Source organism: Octodon degus, unplaced genomic scaffold (assembly GCF_000260255.1).
Source record: "Octodon degus isolate 3935 unplaced genomic scaffold, OctDeg1.0 scaffold00330, whole genome shotgun sequence".
NCBI lineage: Eukaryota > Metazoa > Chordata > Mammalia > Rodentia > Octodontidae > Octodon > Octodon degus.
The window spans coordinates 27,291-49,574 of record NW_004524906.1 but is presented as its reverse complement, the minus strand read 5'-3'; the positions used below and the strand labels follow the sequence as shown (position 1 = coordinate 49,574).

The window sequence follows — 22,284 nt, the reverse complement described above, 5'->3', positions numbered from 1 at the left end:
TAGCTCACAGTCAGTGGAGGTTTTAGTTCATATTCAGCTGGTTCCATGGCAGGGTGGCACCTGGCAGAGAGCATCCATTCATGGCAGAGGCAAAGAGCAGAGAGCAAAGGGAGGGGCAGCAGCTCAGGCAGCTAGCTAGCCTCTCTCCTCTTGCACTGTAATGCAAATTACCTGCCCCAGGGCAGGCGCAGCATCCACACCCACAATAATCAATCATAAACTCCAGAAGCCACCCCATGACTACATGAGGCTTTGGAGGAACAACTAGACACAAACCATAGCAGATGCTGAGGCAGGAGAATCTCTTGAGCTGAAGGGCTCAAGAACAAGAGCTCTGGGTAACAGCAAAAACCCTCACTGAAAAACTAAAAACAAAAAATGATGTAAGACTTTTCCCAGTGGTGTGATGCAGCAGTACACCATTTGTAGATATGAAATGCTAGTGAAAGTGAGACTGGGGTAAGGATACTGAAGTTCCTACATGAGACACAAGAGAATGGCAAAGCTGAGAACCAGAGAAAAGAAGTGGGTGACACCCTTGTGCATCAAAGCTTCTAATGACAAATCATGCACTGATTCCTGGGACCCATCTGATGGAAGCTAACAGGCTACACAGGGCTGGCTTCCGGATGTATCTCTAATTGACACTGCCCTTCACATATGGTTGCTTCGCTGCCAAGTAATAGAGATGCCTGTCACAGAAAAATGTCCTGAGCTCCCAGAGACGCTGTCAGTGAAATCCAAAATAGCCCCTCGTCTGCATCTTTGTGGACACCAAGTGATTCAAGGTAAGCGGTACAATAGACACTCTGTAGTTGAAACCATCTTTGAACTCACACTCATTTTATTCTACTCATTAAAAATTTGGCCAGGCCCTTCAACATTATTTGAGGCATCCAGTGCAAAATAAAAATACAGTGCCCTTATTTATAGCATATGAAGAACTGGAGATGGTTCCTGAGAGCATTAAAACAAGCACAAGGCTCCCCACTGCTGTGCAGATCACATGCCTGGACAGGGTAAGGAGAGGCCTTACAAGGAGACAAGGTAACAAATGCCATCCTCAAATGAAGCTTGTTACTATGTGTATTCAGACTGCTTTGCTAGAAAACCACATTGGCATTGTCCATGTCAAACAACTCCTGACAAACCTAATTAATTTCAAGATAAATTATATTCAGCATCCAAGAACCACATCATGGTGAATGATTCAGATTAATGAAAACAAAAATACAGTTTTGGATGGTGGGTGTAGCTCAGTGGCACAGTACTTGTTCAGCATGCAAGAGACTCTGGATTTCATCCACAGTGCCACACAACACACACACACACACACACACACACACACACAGGTTTAATGTAAAAAATATACACACTGAAAAGACATCTGTAAGTACATAAAACCTAATCTTAAGGATTAGGAAAGTTTGAGAAAGAAGTTCTCATTCAAAAGTATTTTGTAACATAGCATATGTTAAAAAGACAGTGGACTATAAAAGTGAACAAAATTCTCAACTCCCCATTACCAGCCAGTGTCTGTTTCTCAATCCTGTGACCTGAGCAGTCCAAACCAATGGGGCAGCAGAAGCAGGACACAGGCGGAGGCCTGTAAAGTGCTTGTGCACTAGGTCCTGAGCCTGTAAATGAGCAAGCCCATGCCAGCCTCTGCACCATGAACAAACTGTGGCCCAATCATCTGAACTGACGGCAGCCAACTGCCGAGTAAGTGCACACCCTTGTCCCCCAGTCCCCAGCTAAGCCACCAGACATGAGTGAGCCACCAGGATGAGACAGGCATGGCTCATATCCACAGGCTTGCGGCTGATCCAGATCACACACTGTTGTTTTTCCAATACTCTAAGTTTAGGGGGGCTGTCTCTACAATAGAATTGTTAAATGATCAGGAGGCCTTTTATCTCAGTGGGAGAAGAGATGGTGCAATAAGCCAGCACTGAGACAATTTAGCTCACAATTTCTGGACATAGATTAGATTCTTACTATATTGTATAATGAATGCCAGGAGGGTTTTAAAGGTACACATAAAGAATAAGAGCATATAAACGTTAGAATAAATTTATAAGCTGTTATTCATGTAATTTTGGCACAGAGAAGAACATCCTATGCAGAGAAACCTAAAGGAAAAAGATGGATAAATTTAACTATGCAAATATATTCAGATTCTCCACATCAAAAAAGACACTATACATATCAAAGATGAAACAAAAGGCAATGAATATTGATAAAATTTTTATGTGAAAGATTATTTTATTTTCTGGTACCAGGGACTGGACTCAGCACTAATGCTGCTAAGCCATCTCCCCAACCCATGACAGATTAATTTTTATGTGTGAGATTAATATGCACAAAGCATATTTGTGCATGACAAAAGTATGATAAAAATGAGTATAAGATTTACAACTTGATAAAATAGATAAATTGAAATGTAGATCAATAAGAAATACAAATGGCAAACTAACATTTGAAAAATGCCCAGCCACCATGGAAAACAATGAAAGAGATAATACAGGAACAATCACATTATCATTTCATTTTAAAAAGTAAAAATCAAAACGTAATTATACCTAGAAAACCAGACTTTTTCATATACTAGTAGGACCATAACATGGTGTAATACTTCTGCAAGGCAATGGGTATGTATGTTAGTGTGTGTGTGTGTGTGTGTGTGTGTGTGTGTGTGTGTGTACATGCACAGTGTTTTGAGGGAGTCATTCTTCTAGAAATACCTACAAACAAAACAAATGGCAGTCACAGAAGATGCCCATGAGTTCAGGCTCCTTCCTACTCCACTTTTTCTTTTTCTTTTTTGTACTGGTGTCTAACTCTGGACCTTGAGCATGCAAGGCAGGCACTTATGCTGCTGAGCTAGCTCCCCAGCTCCACCCTTCCCTCTTAATCCTCTCTGCATCAGACATGGCAGGCAGGCCTAGAAGGGTCTGGTGGATGAGCCTGCCTGCCATGAGGATCTTCCTGATTCTCAGCTAAGTGTATCTCCCTGAGGCCAGCTGACAGCAGAGCTTCAGAAAGATGCTGTATTACAACCCTCTTCATCTGATCAATCAACACTTTTGAGGCTGCATTACTTATTAGTCAAACAAAGATGAAGAATATCCCTCAGAACTGTAATTAACATTTGTTGAGAGGTTACTGTGTGTCAAGCACTATTCTCAGCAATTTACTTGCTAACACAATTGCATCCTGGCAACCATTCCATGCAAGAGGAACCATTAGTATCATTATTCTACAGGTGTGGAAACTGAGACTTAAGAAGAGTTTCAATTTGTATTTTAAGTGATTTTCACAGCTAGCAAGGAGTAAAGCAAGGGCAGAAACCCAGGCAAGCTGACTCTAAACAGTTATTAATCATTCTATTATGATTCATTAATTATTCTACCTCAAATGCTAAAGCATTTATTAGACAACATTTAAAGGAACTAATGCTGGATATCTTGCTGCCACTTCAGAACCAACTGCTTTGTTGGGTCTACTGCTGCATATCTGCCACCCTAGCCCTCAGGAGATTGAGGCAGAAGGATCACCATGAGTTCCACACTTGCCCAGATGACATAATGAGCTCAAGGCCAACCTGAACTACATAGGGAGGCCTGTCACAAGAAATAAACAAATAAAACAAGCAATTGCTTCCACTAACTGACTCCTGCTAGGCCAGAATTAAAGGTAACTAAGCCGCAGGTCACACAATAATTCAAGGCCCACTTTATTGGCTTAGTGGGTTAGTTAGAACACCTAGAATTATTTCTAAATACCAAGGGCACAGTTCTCATGCTGCCAGCTGTGACCTTATCTGCTCCTGTACCTAGTAACTGAACCTTCAGTACCTAAATAGTAACAGCAGCTGGTGTTACTGAATATAGAGACAGTAAGCTCAACCTGGACCTCTGAACCTATGAATGTGTCAGTCCTAACTCTTGTTACATAAATGAAAACTCCACCTGTAAAACCTATCTAACACTTTATCCAACTCCGTGTGGGTTAATCAATTATATATGAAGGGCCCTGGGCTTCACTTTCAGGTTTTATGAATGACTTTATTGGAATTCATAGCAGTTTCCAAATCATTTAACTCCTACAAAGTACCCAAACTGCCTTCAATTATTATACATTTTTGTATCTCATCCTAGTTGTGGAAAGGATATTTCATGAAAGAAAATTTGTATTCTGTGCAGAAGAGTCTGACAAATTTTCAAACAACAAATAGATAATCAAAAACTTTCATGTTTCTAGACATGTACTTATACAGGTAACCCAATTAATTTTTATTCCCAATTAATTGTCTCTTCTGTATTTTAGGGAAGGGTTTACAGGGTGTTCAGGGTCTCAATGCTAGATCAGAATTGTAGTGATTCTCCTGTCTACAGCTTCCCAAGTGCTAGGATTACAGGCGCGCATCACCACACCCAGTCTCAATCGCTGTCTCAGCATGCCCCGGGAGCGGGGCTGGCATAGGAGGCCTGGGGATCGAACCCCTGGCCCCTGCGCCTGTTTGCAGGTGCTTTAATCCTCTGAGCTATTTGGCTGGCCCTTCCCAATTAATTTTTATGCCACTTAGAATATCATAAGTTTTAACCTCAACAATGTTCAATCTGAAAAGAGGAATTTCAAATGATGATTGTCTGGCACTTAACTCAAGATACACACACACTCACCAAAAAGAACACAAAAGATTTTCTCAAACAAGAATTTTCATCTATAAAACCCTGCTGGCTATGTCAGCTTGCCTGAGTCCTTCAGTTATGTTATTTAGGAAAAAATAAGAGTTTTCATTTCTTAGGGGCTTTTAACCATTTTAGAATAAATCACCCCAATCACTCATTAGCCTACAGTGAAAGAATTCCCTGCTGCTGTGTTCTTTATAGTGGTGCCCTTATCAAAGGCATGCAGTTTTAAGAAATTTTACCTTTGTTAGTGACAAGAGACTATTATTCACAGAACAAATATTTATTAAGCATGTACTATGTGTCAATACACAAATCATTTTAAGAATCCAGTAGTAAGATAGACTAAGTCCCTGATCTTGGAGACTTAACTCTTTAGTTTTATTTTATGTTATTTTTTATGCATTTAGTACAGGGTCTACAGGGTCTCACTACACAGATCAGACTCTTAGTGATCCTCCTGTTTTCAGCCTCCTAAGCACTGGGATAACAGGCTCTAGTTTTATAAAGATATTTGTTTTTGCTCCTTCTAGGTAAATTGTCAAGATTTCCTTAAGAGGGGCATGACATCATCTTCAAAATGCACTGTGACAAGTGGGACAGACTGAAAATCTTCTACTGCAAGCACAGAGTTCCTCTCTGATTGGCCCTGGGATGTAGCTCAACAGCACCAACCCTGCCTGGCTCCTGATGGAACACAAGAGCACTAAGGCCAACAGGGGGGCTGACAGAAAACCTGAAAGCTTACTTTGCATCAAAAAAAAAAAAGGACTTCATACAGGTAGGAGACCTAATTTTAAATGTTGAATGAAGAAAACACTAAAAATCTAGTAACACTTAGATGCTGGAGTTGTGCCATGGAGTCAGATGGTGCTGTAGTATGGCTTTTATTCACTGGACTCAACTAACCCACTGAGCAGATGGTGCTCCCTGCCCAGACAGTGAACACAGACATGCACACAACAAGGCATGCATGTGAGAATCAGGTGAGTGCTACACCAGAGTAAGGACAGTAGGAAGGTGCTTGAAGGAGCTGTCTAAATTCCTGATTGGTGTCTGAATGAGTTTCTGAAAGGAGTGTCGGGAAGGAGTTTCCTCAGTCTTAAACTGAACATTAAAATTGCTACTACAATTTTCCTTTCAGAAACTGTGGTTTATCCACACTACAAAATGCCTACACTATAGAATACCATGGAGCCATTACAAATAGAGAAGTAGATCTAGTATTTATTTATTTACTTTTTAAAATTTTTATTCTTTTGATACAGGGTTCCCTATACAGTTCAGACTCATAAGGATGCCCCTGTCTCAGCCTCCCCAGGTCTGGGATTACAGGCATGCCCCACCGTAGCTGGTTTCATGGCCTGCCAGGGGTTTTGGGCTGGCACAGGATGCAGTACCAGGGATTGAACTCAGGTCCTTGTGCTTGCCAGGCAGTGGCTTTGACCACTGAGCTATCTTCCCAGCCCTAGATCTATGGAAAGAGTTCCAGTATATACTGTTCAAAGAAAAAGAAAAAAAGGAGATACATATAGTATGATATTCTTCATGGGTTGGTTTTTAGCCTCAGAAAGCAATATTTCACTTCCAAATTCATTTTAAAAATAAAAAATGTCCAGAAAGATACAAATAGCATGAGCTAATACATTGCTGAGCACATGGCAAAAGAACAAGATGGGAAATTTCACATTATATATAATGCTATTAATGGGGAGGAGTCTATTCATGTTAATCATGTCATTAAAATTTGATTTAAATGAATCAAAGTAGCATATTAAGATCAAAAATCTAACTGAACAATCAATGTCTCACTATAATTTAACATGAAAATATGTAATAAAATTTAATTGTAAGCTATATTAAAATTGTGTCAAATCCTTTACAGTATATATTATTTTTCCTTCAGAATCTGACTAATGCTTATTAATCTAAAAAGAAAATGGGGTTAAAAAATAGATAAGTGAAACATTTACAGTTTTTATCATCTTGTGTACAATATTACAAACCATGGAAAATTCTAACCTTGAGGCTAAATAGAAACAATAAAACCTCAATACTTAAATATAAAATGGAGAAAAGAAGTCTTGTCTAGAAAATTTAGAAAGCATTAAATTAAGCTCTACTACTGACTCCTAATACCCTGCACCACTGTGTCTATGTAATGATACAACATTAAGTACAAGACTGAGTGCATCCTCAGCTCCAAGAATGGCAGGCACAGCATGAGGTTGAAGAACTAAACCAGATGAACAAATAATCAAAGACATTCTAACAAAGAGGAGGAAAAAGGAAGAAATGGCCAAACAAACCAAAACAAAAAATGTGCAAAAATAGGGAAAAGTGTTGTAGAATAGAAAGGACATTAGTGCCTCCTGACTTAGGGTTATAATTGAAAATCTGCACTTGTAGAACAATTTACACAGCATTTATTTCCATATATATTATGGAATATAATCTTTATAACACATGGTACTACCCCCTTTTTACAAAAAGAAATGGAACTTCTAAGAGGGTAAAGATATTGCCAAAATTCAAATAGCTAATAAGTAACAGAACTGAGATCTTTTAACTTCCCAGTCCATTTTCTCTCCAGTATTCTATGACTACCATACACTGTTTCTCAAATTGCCACTAATTTTCAGAAATGTAAAACTTTCAAGAAGTACATATATATAATATCTATTGATAAAATAGAGTAAGCTATTTTACTTTCCCTATATCAGTAATGGCAAACACATGGCACACATGTTTTTTTTTTCTTTTAAGATAGAAGATATTAATGTATGAGTTGCTTTTTCTAAACTAAAATCTCAGTATTCTGGTTTAATTGGACGGTGGGCACTCTGATAACTAACTGGGTTATAGGGTGTAGTTTGGGCACTCACCTGTAAAAGACTTCACTACCTTAGGAAAACTCTGAGAAAAAATCCTGATTTCTTCTAAAATCCACAGAACAGAGGAGGAAAGAGAAGAGGAAGGGAAGGTGATGGGATTATGTGGGAGAGCACCATGGAGCTTCCACACCTGGAATGGAGGATGCATTGCACAGAGGAACCCAAACACAAAAGCCTGGATAAAATTTAACACAGACATTCACGCAAATAAGTACAAGTAAATCTAACAAGATCTGTGGGCTTCGAATGTACCACTTGCCAGATTATAATAAAGTCTGCAAATGTTACCATTGGAGGAAAAGGGGTAAAGGATACACAGCCAGTTTCTATGTTACTTGTTACAGGAACATCCACTTACCATAATAAAAAAACAATTTTTTAAAAAAATTAAAACTCCATGGCAACAATACTAACTTTAAAACAAGAGAGTGATATTATGCACAAAGAAATACAAGAAGATACAATCTATCAAAGTCTTTATTATAGTCATGTGAAAATTTCACTGTAAGAGAACGGAGGCCTTACTCATGCTATTAAAATTTTTTAAATTCCTTTCCAAGCCACGAATGATACTTTTGAATATGTTTGGGAGTATAAATGACTTAAGAATGAAAGCCATTTCCCCATAGTCAGATAAATGATAAACCACGGGTGGAAAGTGAAAAGGAAGAGGAAAGACAGGAAGGAAGTCTAAAACTAGAACTCTTTGAATGATGCTGTTTAGGAATTTCATCTCAAATATCAACTGACATAGTAAGTATAAGCCAGTTGACTGACAAGACAGAGAATTGTGGCAATGATCATGTGGTAAACAAGAAGTATATAATGATAAGCTTAATCATCATGCACAGAAGAAATATCTTACCTTGGAATTCTGATACAGGACTTCATGATGAAAAAACTATATGCAGTAATAGAAAACTGTCACTGATACTGTACCAACCTGCTTGTAAGTGCCATCCAGCAAGGTGTCCAGATGTTGGAGGGGGGCAGGTGTTTTATCTTTGAATCTTGTTAAGAGTCGGCGTTGAATGGCTCGGAACTGTACAGCTCTTTCAGACAACAGTTCTTCTAATTTTTGACCATTTACCCGCAGCTATAAGAAAGAATATCTTAAATTGAAGTTAAATAGATGTAAGAAAATATGTTTAAAGTAAGAATACAGATCCCATGTTATATGCAATGGCAGTAAAAGGTTTTACAAGACCAATGAAAAATTTGAAACATTTTACAAAGCTATCAGAATTAAAATAATGTGGTATTTGGGATAAAAATATATAAATAATATAGTGGGAAATATCCAATAAATATTTAGTAAAGGTGTCCCAGTTTCACTAGGGGAAAGACTAATCATTAGATAAGCGTTTTGTAATAAATGACCATATAGAGAAAAAATAAGAATTTGCCCATTATTCACGGTAAAATCAATTTGAAGATAACAAAAGTTTAGAAACAAAGCACTACAAAAATTAGAATTCTCTTCTATAATCTCAACAAGCAAGCCTTTACTATAGGAATCAAAAGACAAAAGACAAACACATTCACATATATTCACACACCCTTGATAAATTATGAACTAAACTTTTTTAATACTACATAGCTTCAAATTAATGAACAAAATAAGATAAAAAGAGAAGTACAAGGAGAATTACAAATTACATGCATTATATATAGAATGGATCTACAAAGCAAGGTTTAAAAGACTATAATGCCACAGACTCCACAGGACAAACAGTAACAATCAAGTAGAAAAGTGGGCAAGCCAGGCATAGTGGCACATGCCTGTAATCTCAGCACTTGGAAGGCAGAGGCAGGAGGATCGTTGCAAGTTCGAGACCAACCTGGGCTACAAAGTGAGCTTAAAGCCAGCCTGAACTGCACAGTGAGACCCTGTCTCAAAAAGACTAAACTGAAAAATGGCAAATTTTTGCAGGAAGTTAATACAATAACTCTTAAATGTACAGTCTATGACCTAGAAATCTGACTTCTGAGAATTTATCCTAGAGATGTGCTTGCAAAAAGTAATGCATGTAGTTTTTCTACTCTTATTATACTGGTATCACTAATAAAATGCCCACCACCAGAATTGGTTAAACAAAGAGGACTATTCTCCAAGATGGGTATTAGTAGACAAAGCTATCCAAAGATGCATTATATAAAACAAAGCAAATAGATAAGCTCTTGTGTCCAATGATACTAATCTCTGTATGTTTTAGCACAGCAGTGATTACACAGAATTTGTCTATAAAAATACATGAGATACTGAATATTAAAAGCTACCTCAGGAGAGGAAACTTACTGAATAGGGAATGAGAATCAGACAACACTTCTCACTATAGCTCATTTCATTAAAATTTAATATTAATCAAATAAAAGAGTTGGATTATATCTCCCTAGTACAGCACTTGCCCAGAACACAAGAGACCAGTTCCATCCTCAGCACAACCAATAAATTAATTATTTAATTAATGTTTCAAAAACTATTGGAATATGGGGTAGAATGAACAACAATGAGATCAGATCACCTGAACTATTAACTCAACACTATTAAACTAATAAACTAGTCCAGAAAACATGATAATAAGACTGTTCAGGTATTAAACATATTATAGTGCACAGTTCTGGCATCAAACCAAATTCTTGTCTTTTCAACTCATGTGTTCTCTAGATACATGATAAGAATTACATATGATACAAAATTTGGAATTTTAACAACTTTCACTTCCAATTTGAGATGGATTAAGAATATTCTCTAAAGGGAAAAACTATTATTTCAAAAATTAGATAATAAAATGAATTTCTTTTTTAAATTTTATGCAGTTGGTACAGGGTCTTATTATGCAGCTTGAACTCAGAGTGATCCTTCCATTTCAGCCTCTCCAGTGCTGGGATTACAGACATGTGCCACCATGCCCCATTTCCAGGTCAGTATGGCCCACCCAGGGTGGGGCCAGCACAGCATTAAACCCAGGTCCTTGCACTTCCCTAGGTAGAAACTTAGACCACTGAGCTATCTCCACAGCCCTGAAGTGAATTTTTAATGACTAAAGTTTCTAAACAATAGCCTAAATACCAATACCTCACTGTTTAACCAAATAATTTACTGCTATAGTATTTTACTTTTGGGATTTATGAAACACAAAAAAAATTAAAAAGACAGTCTCAATACTTAGACAGCACTAAGGTTTATCATTCCATTGAATGTGTAATCAGGTAGCAATGATAGAAATGTCTTTCCTGTATCTTAGTAACTTTTCTCTCATTGCTGGGACAAAATGTACAACACCCAAAATGAAGGAAGGAAAAGTTTATTTAGCTCACAGTTAGTGGAGGTGTCAGTCCATACTCAGTTTGTTCCAAGGGAGAATGGCACATGGCAGAGGGCAGCTGTTTATGACAATAGAAAACTGCAAAGAGCAAAGGGAGGAGCCACAGCTGCCTGTGGCTAGCTAGGCTCTATCCCTTCCCTACATCTGTATGCAGATTATCTGCCCTGGAAGGTGTAACACTCACACTCATAATCCCAACATTGGATCATGAATCAATCACAAACTCTAGAAGCTGCCCCAATGACTGCAAGAGGCTTTGGAGGGCCATGAGACACAAATCATAACAATGTGTTACAGTGTCAATAAGTATTTTCCAATCCCATAGCAAGTAATTTTCAGGTACTAAGGATTTGAGAAGCAAGTAAAACAAATAAAACTTCACATCTCCCTTGCATGAAGGAATACTTGGACTCCAAAAAATTTGTGCCTCAAAGTTCAAGATCATAATGGCCCAGATCTGTCATTCCACCACAGTCCCTGCTCCTCCCAGGCCCAAGGCCACCTTCTCATAACTCCCATCAAACTTGGGGCCCTGGGGTAGGGGTTGCCACCCCATTGTACAAGAGCAGTAACAGCCACTCTGTGAGAAGAAGAAAGAGGCCTGTAACACCTGCATGGACAAATTGAAATCATTGCAGAAGGATGAACTCTGGCAGGTTATGATTTTTAAATAATCTAGTGAAAAAAGATATACCAAGTTGTCTTTCTTTAAATGACTACAAGCTTGATGCTGCAACAAAACACACTTTCCAAAATCCTGAACTTTATGTACTCTCTTGGGTATAAAAGGATCATTGGACAGGAAGACATCTAAACAACTATACAACAAATAGAAACATCCTTAAACTGAAAACAGATGTGGATTGGATGGTGTACAAGAGTTCTGTAAGGGCCGGAGAGATAGCTCAGTAGAATAAGCTGGCAAGCACAAGGGCCTGAGTTCAGTCCCCGGTTCTGAAAAAAAAAGACAAAATAAAGAGTTCTATGAGGAACTAGCACTCAACCCAGACAGCAGTAGTACTGAGATCACTGCATGAATTTCAGAAAGCAACACCAAGTGAACACAGGATTTGTGGATACAGCAACAAACTAGGAAGAGCCAGCAGAGAAAAGCTAAAGAGAGGACCAGAACTGAAAGAATCAGGATGATTTATGGGTGTTTTTACCAGTTTGATTTTGCAAAGAATCCAGAACAAAAAGGATTAGATCTAGAAAAGGCCATTGCCTTACAGAACTTAGTAGTTACTAGAAGATAATTAAGTTTTGATGCAACATCATAAATAATCAATACCAAAAGATAATTAAAATCTTCTTTTAGAATTTGTGCTCACTAGAAGAAAGATAGCTTCTTTAAAAGTGGCTTTCCACATGCTAAAGGCTAAAACTAGATCTATACCTATCACCATGCACAAAGCTAGAGTCAAAATGGATCAGAGATTTAAATATTAAAACAGAAACACTAAATCTTCTGGGGGAAAATGTAGGCAGAATCTTAAAGACAGGGGTAGGTAAAAAGTTCATGAACAAAACCAAACTGCAAGGGAAATATTTCAAAGAATCAACAACTGGGATCTCATCTTTTTGAAAAGTTTCTGCACTTCAAAGCAAATCTCCCAATCAACAAACTGGGAAAAAAGTATAGCTGACTGTCGCTCTAACAAAGGCCTTCTATCTAGAAAATACAAAAAATTTTTAAAAATCAGCCCCGCTCCCAAATTCAAAGACCAAATCCTGGGACTGGGGAAATAGCTCAGGAGGATAAGCACTTGCCCAGAAAGTGCAAGAGCCGGACTTCAATCCACAGTTCCGCAAAAAAAAAAAAAAAACCAAAACCCAAAGACCAAATCCAAAAATAGGTATCTGAGATGAATATATACTTCTCAGAAGAAGAAATACAAATGGCAAGTAAATATATGAAAAATGTTCAATATCATTGGTCATTCAAGAAATTCAAATTAAAACAACAATGAGATTCCATCTCATCCCAAAAAGAATGGTTAACATCAAGAAGTCAGCCATTAACAAATTCTGGATGGGTATGGAGAAAAAGGAACCCTTCTGTAGTGTTGGTGGGGGAGCAGCCTGGTATATACACTATGAAAACCAGTGTGGAGTTTCCTTCAAATGCTAGGATTGGAGATCTCATTCAAGCCAGCTATTCTCCTCTTGGGTATTTTTCCAGGAGAACTGAAAACCTCACACCACAGTGATATATGTGCACCCAGTGCAGTTTGTCATAGCTAAATCCTGGAAACAACCCAGATGCCAATCAACTGAAGAACATATAAAGAAGATATAGTAGTTTTATACAATGGAATATTATTCAACTATAAAACAGGATAAATTTGAGTCTTTTGTCAATAAATTGATACAACTAGAGAACATACTCTTTAAGTGAAATAAATCAGACCCGCATGTGCAAACATCATATTGTCTCCTCAGTGAGAACCTGAAAAGAGAAAAAGGAATCTAAAAAGTACAATACTGGGAAAAGGGAATGAACTTATTCAAAAGGAAAGAGTTACTAAACTGAGGAATAAGACAAGAAAGGGAGAGAGGGAAAGAGATTTATCTATGTATGTAACGAGGATGGTTTGGATAGCTGTACTGTGCATTTCAGCTGGTCTATGGAAAGGATCAGATAATTTGTTTTGTCTCCTTTTTTCAACTGTCTTTTTCTCATCTTTTTTTTAAATTTTTATTTATTTATATATTTGCATTTAGGACAGGGACTGCAGGGTCTACAGGGTCTCACTAGGTAGATCAGATTCATAGTGATCCACCTCTGTTCAGGCTTGCAAGTGCTGGGATGACAGGCATGTGTCACCATGCCCAGTCTCAATCGCCTTTTTAGTGTACCACAGGGGTGGGGCTGGAATGGCAGGTCGGGGATCAAACCTAGGCCACTGTGCTCTGACTAAGCAGGAGCTTTAGTCGGCTGAGCTATTGAGCTGGCCCTTTCTCTTCTTAATTTCTTATAAATTTCGTTTTTTTTTTTTTTCTTTCTTCTTCCAGTTTTACATGCATATATCTGATAATATGAATACTGGTTGGAAAACAAAACTATGTATTACAACAAATACTGGGAAATTCATTTTACTTTTAATTAAAATTAAAAAAATTTTAATTTTTTGTTTCAATTCTGATTTGTACTCTCTAAAAAATAAAAAGAATTCAGTGCAATGATTGAACATGATTGTGCAATTATGATAAAGAAGGATTGTGAGCTTTTCTTATTGATGACTGTGGAAATGCTATCTTTATCAAAAAAACCACTTTGGCATAAGAATTAAACATAATGAACACCACATACAATTTATAAAAACTTCTTAAATATACTGTTTAGGCTAAGCATGAAAACTGTGCTGATAATACTTCCAAAGAGAGTGATATATTTAAGTGTACTGAATCTAGAAAGGTGTTGGGGAAGATGTTTTTACTTCCTGGAAAATTATATACATTATTGGTGTGTGTAGAGTATTTGATGAAAAAAAATGTCAAACAATGAACATGAAAATGTTTTAGGCTAACTTGGCCCCATCTAAAAAACATATTGTAGGGGCCGGGGAGATGACTCAGCAGAATAAGTGCTTTCCTGGCAAGTGCAAGGGCCTGAGTTCAATCCCCTGTTCTGAAAATAAATAAGTAAATAAATAAATAAATAAACAAACAAACATTAAAATAAAAAACATATTGTGTTTGAGACTCTCACAGTCAAAATTGTTCCACAAAAGTGAGCACTTACCTTACCTATCCTTAGATGTAATGACAGTACAAGGAGCTTGTATTTAGAAAGTATCTATAAAGTTAGATTCCATGTGTCTACATTTTGTACAACATAAGTGGATTTCATTATGATTTTGAAATGCCTACATTAATATCAAACAAGTTAAATGATTTAATTTATTCTGAATGTTTTGAATCACTGTACAATACAACATTAAATTAAATTTCTGAAACGTCTAGAGAAAGCAGACAGTGAAGACACAGGAAAGGAACTATAATCATATTCTCCATCTGTATGTGTAACTAGTGAAAGTGCCTGAAGTTTAACAAATTCCCCAAGCTTATCCTCAGAAAGGAAGCACCCTAAAGTGGAAAATCAAGGAGCCTACACAACAAATACAAAAGAAAAACTGTGTGCCAAATTTACTAGTTCCAGATGTGAGGGTGATCTTGCTGCGATATCTGTCACCCCATTGATCACTAGGGTTGATTCAGCTGATCTGGCTGGCTACGCAGGTGTCCCCTTCCTCCCTCAATGTTCCATGTGCATTGCTCTTGCAGCTGCGAGCTCGGTCAAAGAAGACAACCACCCCCAATAGAGGAACAGTGTTTCTCAGTCAAGAGTGTACAAGTAGCTGCGCTCCCCTGCTAGAACCTCAAACAAGCTCTCAAATTTACTAGTTCCCAGTATAAAATAGTCACTATTTTAAATATTCAAATATATAATTATTATAGTCTTTCTGTGAATTCTAATAAATTGCTGGGCCCCAGGTTGGCAAGGGAAAGCAACAATTTTTAAAACTACATCCCAGAGCAGGGATGGTGAACCTTTTAGAGCTTTCAATAATAAAGAGCAGGCTGTGGCACAGGTTCACCACCACCATCCTATAGCACTGCAAAGATCCTCAATCCTTAAAATCTCACATCTTCTCCCCCAAATTGTCAGTTTTAGGGCCATAGTTTGGCCAAATACACATTGCCTTAGAAAATGCTATTATCAGAGATGAGAAGAAACCCAAATAAGTTCAATTTATTTGATAATGGTATAACTATTAAAAATTGAATTAAAATACACCTGAAATTTTTCCTTTACACTCATATTGTATAAAAAATGTATTAAAAGGAGGAAATTCACCCTCTTAAGACTATTCAAGGGGTACTTCATATGTTTCATGACCATTTCCTATCTACACACACACAAAAAAATTGAAAGGCCTATTGACTCCTTAGAAAGTAGTCACTTGAGAAACCAATGCTTTACTTGAATGATATTTAAAATTCATTTGAAATTTTTCTTTTGTATCATCTAGTAAAATCTGTTTACAGACTCTGTAAGTAAGTAAACACTAGTAACTTTAATAAATAAATTTTAAGGGTATTATCATTAAAGGACCAAGAACATACACTAGAGAAAAGATGCAGAAGGTTGAATCTAAATCCATATCTCTCACTGTGTACTAAAGTCAAACTGGACCAATGAACTAAATGTTAAAACAATCCATTGGAAGACAAAATATGTAAAACTATTGAATACATAGGCACAGCCAAGGTCTTCCTGAACAGAAGCCCAATTGTACAAGGAATAATATCAAGAACCAATAAATATGAACACATCAAATTAAAAGACTTGTACACAGCAAAAAAAACAACCAACAGAGTGATGAAATAATCTAAAGAACAGGAAAACAATCTGCCAGCAAGTCTACAGACAAGAGGACTAAAATCTACAATATAATAAGAATTCACAAAAATTAGACTCCTCAAAACAAAAAAGACCTAATCAAAAAATGGGCAACTGAAATGAATAAACACTTAGTAGAAAAACAAATAGCCAATAAAAACATGAAAAACTATTCAACATCTCTGACCATTAGACAAATGCAATTTACACTGAGAGTTCACCTTACTTCAGAAAGAATGACTATCATCAAGAAACCAAATAATAACAAATGCCCATGAGGCTATGGGGCCAAAGGAGCCCCTCTGCTCTGTTGGTAGGAATGTAAACTAGTACAATCACAATGGAGATCAGAATGAAGATTTCTCAAAAAAAAAAAAAAACCAGAACTAGAAACTCCATGTGATCCAGCTATTCCCTGTCTAGGTATTTTCCCAAAAGAGTTTTTAAAAAATCACATTATAGTGACCCACACATACCTATGTTTACAGCAGTATAATAGCTGAATCTTGAAAGCAACTTATATACCCATCAACAGACAAATGAATAAGAAAGATGGTAGTTATATACAATGGAGTACTACTCTGCCACAAAAGATAAACTGGAGTTAGTTGTAGGAAAATGGGTATACCTTCAGACCATTAATGTTAAGGAAATCAGACATACAAGCTTAAATATTGCATGGTTGTAGCTGGGGAGATGGCTCAGCAGAATAAGTGCTTGCCTAGCAAAGGGAAGGGCCAGAGTTCAATCCCCGGTTCCACAAAAAATAAATAAATAAAAATTACATGGTTTCTCTTACATGAGAAACACAAAGTTTAAGTGAAGGACAAAATAAAAGACACAATAAGAAACAGATCTCGCAAATGAGACATAGATGAAGACATGGAAAAGAGAGGACAGAAAAAAAGGAAGGAGTCAAAATAATCAAGATGGGGCTGGGGAGATGGCTCAGTGGAATAAGCATTTCCCTGGCAAGTGCAAGGGCCTGAGTTCAATCCCCGGTTCCAGGAAAAAAAAAAATCAAGATGTGCCATGTACATGTACCAACTCACAAGAAGAAATGTGATTCTTATGTACCATAAGTATGTACTGATAAAACTAAAACTGAAATAATCATAAAATCATTGTCATTGTCTACACATTCACAAAACACAGCTCTTTCCGAATATCAAGTTAATATTCAAAGGGCAAAGACTGGCACCACTGAGGTATGGCATCTATCACAGCCTTTGCAGGCACTTCCACACAAGATGAAGAAATAGAGTAACAAAATAACACCAGCTCTCCTTTACTTAGGCTCTAGATTGTTCACTGTCTACTAAGTATGCAGGCCAGCAGGTGGTAGAGTGTATCCTACGTGCACTAGCCCTCACAGAGATGAGGAAGCTCTGGTGTGCATGAGGAAAGAAAAAGTCACACCCCATGTGCTGCTTGTTAGAATCAACTGACTGCTGACAGTTTGGGGCTGGCCAGATAGCTCTGCAGACTAAGGCACTTTTTTAAGCAGGTGCAGCAACTGGGGTTCAATCCCCATCGTGCCATGCCAGCCCTGCTGTGGTGCATGCTGAGACAGCGTGTGGTGGCACACACTGTAATCCCAGCTCTTGGGAGGCTGAACACAGGAGGATCACTATGAGTCTGATCTGTATAGTGAGACCTTGTAGACCCTGTACTAAAATTCAAGAAAAATAAAAGATCAAATAGTTTTAGAAGTGAGTTACTGGGGTCAAGGCTTAAATCCTCATGTGGGAAAACTAAATCAGCTCTGTTTCAAGGCCAGATAACATCCTTAGTTCAGGGCAGCCATTCTGTAAATATTTGCAACTGCTCATACACTGCTCAAGAGGGCAGGAACTAAGTCACCAAATCTACAACTCACATAAGAAGAGAACTCAAAGCACACAGCCTACTAGCATCTATACTACAGTTCCCACTATTATTACACTACAGATCTCCATTTTGCATATTTAAGAATTTTATATGATGTGGGTTGCTGGGGATTTAGCTCAGTGGCAGACGCACCTGCCTGGCAAGTAAAAGGTACCACGTTTGATCCCCAGTATTACAAAAACAAAAAACAAAACAAAACAACAAACTTTGAGCCAGGGAGATAGCTCAGTAGAATAAGCACTTGCCTGGCAAGTGCAGGGTCCTGAGTTCAATCCACAGTACCACAAAAAAAAAAAAGAAAGAAAGAAAGAAAGAAAGAAAGAAAGAAAGAAAGAAAGAAAGAAAGAAAGAAAGAAAGAAAAACAAAAGATGATGTGGGTTATAATCATACATACCTCAAAATGGTGATCAATCAACTCAAAGTATTCCTGCAGGGGCATGGATCCAGAAAAAGAACATGCAAAATCTTTGATTCCCTGTTTTTCAAAATATTCCTGAAGACGGAGAATAAGCTCATTTGTTATGAGCCAAAGATCTTCAAATTGTTCACTCTGAATGCGGTATCGTTCTAAGAAAAAATAATTTAGGAAAAATGCTTATTAACATTACAGTACCAGCTAAAAATGGTGTGAATTATTTGAAATGAATTCTAAAAATCAAAGCTCAAAGTTTTCTTTTTTGTAATCTAGACAGGATTTCTACTAATAATCTAAAAATACTTACAATGTTCTGTTGTTTTCTACATCAAACCCAAGACACTTGCAAATCTAACCCCAAAGGCAGTGGTCACTCTATTTTACCCTGTGTCTAATAGTACATACAATGAGAACATCCAACTTGGGTTCAGTAAAAAACATTGCATTTAACAGGCAAGAAAATAACCATTACAAAAGTATAACTTAGTGTTATTAAATTGTTTTTGCAATACTAATATGAAATAAAATTTACTCTATAGAAAGTCCCATATTTCAGGGATTATAAGCACCATAAATTCTCATAATAATTGCAGCTTTTTATTTTCCTAATCATTCTTTGATCTGAAGAGATTTCATACACACACACACACACACACACACCTCTAAATATAAATCTTGCCCTCTATTCCCTGAAACCTCTGCTCTGAGAGAATCTTATTCCCATGCATTTTCTACAGTGAGGGTGGTAACAATGATGTTGCTGCCAATGATGAGGACAATGTGGCAGTAATAACATACAAGACAAGAGCAATTACATTTGTTAGGCACTAACTAGGTGCCAAGGATTAGCCCGATCTGGAAGCCAGCAGACTCACATTCACTTATCTATCATCCCCCCAGCACTCCTCTGTGAGGTAAAATACTCAGTGCTCTCCAGGTGCCCCTTTTCTCAGGGCAACCTAAGACTCCTCCTGTCAAGGCCCCTGTTAAACTCCAATAAGAGCTGAGCTACCAGTTTGGGCTATTCTCTCACCACTAAAATGATTGCCTCCCCTCCCCTTCTTCAAATATGTCTGGATAGATTTACTGGGCCAAGAACAAGTTAAATCCTAGCCTACATTCTGGGTTCCCCCATCTCCAATGTCCCTGTTGTCCAGCCACCCCACCCCCACCCCCGTGCAACTCTCATAGAGCCAACACATAACAAGAATCCTCTAAATTCTGTTTTTGTTTTATGTTTTTAAGAAAAAAAAAAAAAAAAAGCTTTGTCAAGTCAAATGTCAAAAGTTAAGGGAGAATCCCCCAGGTTATCTTACCATTCTATCCCATTGAAAGCCAGCCTGGCTCTAGTCCAACACCTCGTCCAGTGCTTAGCAGGTAAGGAATCTAGTTTTGGAACTTGCTCAAAAAAATTCCTTCAGGCTAAAAAAAACACTACTTCTATAAACAAAAGCCACCTGGCACCACTGTCCCTCTCTCTAGAAGGCTGGCTAAAAGATACCTTTATGAAGGCTAGACTTCTGTCACTCTTAGGGGGTTAAGATTTATTCTCTCCAAATCTATCTATCTACCATCAGGACCAGGCCCCAGATACACCCTCCTAGAAATACACATTAACCCAGAGGTGATGAATGTCCTCCCACCCTAAAGAGTGGAGATCCACTCTGTTGCTGTCACAGGCGGAAAGACAGAGTAACAAGAGATACAGGGTGGCACTCTTCTCCTACCCTATGTCAGAGGAGTGGTTTACTGTAATAGCTCTCGCCTGTTATTAAGATAAGCATCAGCCTAATTCTTTTTAAACAGTCCTTGCTGTCATGGTATAAAAGGGGTTTTTAATCTCTCAGTCTAATTCTTATTGATACAGGCTTATTAAATGAGATTTCTTAACTAACTGGTTATCCATAGAAAGTTGTAATTAGAATATTTATAGTTATATAACAGTAAACTATAACAGATGATTACAGCTCAATTTCACGAATACATCAAAGAGTACACTCAGATTTAAAAGTAATTGTTGCACCGCCCAGATAGCTCAGCAGATTAAAGAGGCTGCTTAGGCAGACACAGAGACAGAGGTTCAATCCCAGAATCCCAGGGTGCTGTGCTGGCCGTGCCCCCGGGGCACACTGAGACAGTGATTGAGACAGGGCCTATAATCCCTATGCTGAGTAAGTACCTATAGCTGCTTTGTTAAATTTTTCTGAGCTGATATCAATTCTGTTTTTGATCTTTGCCTTTGTAAACTAATGGCTCTTGTGGGTCCTCCAAAACAAATAAATAAAAACAACTACTTAAAAAAAAACTATTTAAGTTTTTGGGGAGAGCCAAATTCTCTTAAAGATATTTATAGGATAATGGCTAATGGGCCTGAAGTGTACCTGAGACTTACAAATTAAAAGCCCTAAAGTTTGAATATATATATATATATATATATATATATATATATATAGTGTGTCACCTTTCAGCTATACATTACTCTCCACTAAGGTTTCAGTGGCCAGCGTGGCATGTGGCACCAGGAATGGAACTCAGGACCTTGAGCTTGCCAGGCAGGCACTTATGCTGCCAAGCTATCTCCCCAGCCCCAAGACATATTTTATACATTTCCAGATTGGAATGCAATGTCTATTATTTTTATAAATGCAATGTCTATTGTGGTCATGTACAATATGAGTTTTTCTTAGGTCAAAGATAATACATATAACTTTAAAAGGCTGTTGTTATCATTTATTTCTTATAAATCAACTAAAATATTTAAGATAAATAAGTAGGGACACCTTAAGCTTGGAAAAACTACTGAACATGGCTCCCCTCTGGATAAAGGGCAGCTGCCTGAATCAATTTATACAGTTTTTATTCACTAATAGAACTTCTCCAGTTTTTTACTCATATGGTAACAATTCCCAACAAATGTTATTAACTATATTATTATAATATATGAATTAAAGGATTAAGCTTTCTATGTCTAAAATAATAGATTTTATTAATCAATTGAGATGTCCATGGTTAAATTTTTAAAAACTAGATTAAAAAACATAGGCCCTCTATTGTACTGATATAATTCCTTTGCTTTTCTACTGTTAAGGATTTGGTTACTAAATTCTGAAAGCAAAATTAAATGTTGACTTATAAAATATTTTTAATAATCACTTTATGATTGGTTAAACAGCTATTATCTTATTGTATAACACATTCTATGGATCTAAATCAAATACACTCTAAGTGTAAGACCTAAAATTAAACTTATAAAGATAACATTGCATAATTTTAATACAAAGTAAGTAATGAGTATTCTCTTTTACAAAATAAAAACATAGCCATTAGACCAAAAAATGCTCCAGATTTGGCATTTGTACTTTGGTTCTACCATTTAAAACTTAATCTATGTCTATCAGCATTAATTAAACAAATACTTTGTTATTATATAAATGAGACATACTTGAATATTAGGTAATGTCTATTTGTGCTCCATAGTACTATTTCCTAAACATGTAAAATTTCTAAAGATGTTCCACAATTCTTGTCAGCACAGCTCCAACCAGTAAACCTGTTTTTTAAAAAATCTAGAGACCCAGAGCACAGGCCTGGTGAGTGAGTGACACTACCCGGGGCCCGCCGGATCCTGAATAGACCCAGAGCAGACCCAGAGCA

At 37.3% G+C, this 22,284-nt stretch overlaps 1 protein-coding gene across 1 annotated transcript in view; it reads right to left on the bottom strand.

Moving 5' to 3' along the window:
* LOC101569605 (protein PTHB1) overlaps nt 1–22,284 on the bottom strand; it is a gene marked incomplete at its 5' end in the record, with an annotated part of 267,164 nt that overhangs the window by 229,325 nt on the left and 15,555 nt on the right. The window contains 2 exons of the mRNA XM_004647823.2: nt 8,532–8,684; nt 18,610–18,782. Coding sequence (XP_004647880.1) covers nt 8,532–8,684; nt 18,610–18,782 — 326 coding nt within the window. The remainder of the gene's footprint in view (nt 1–8,531; nt 8,685–18,609; nt 18,783–22,284) is intronic.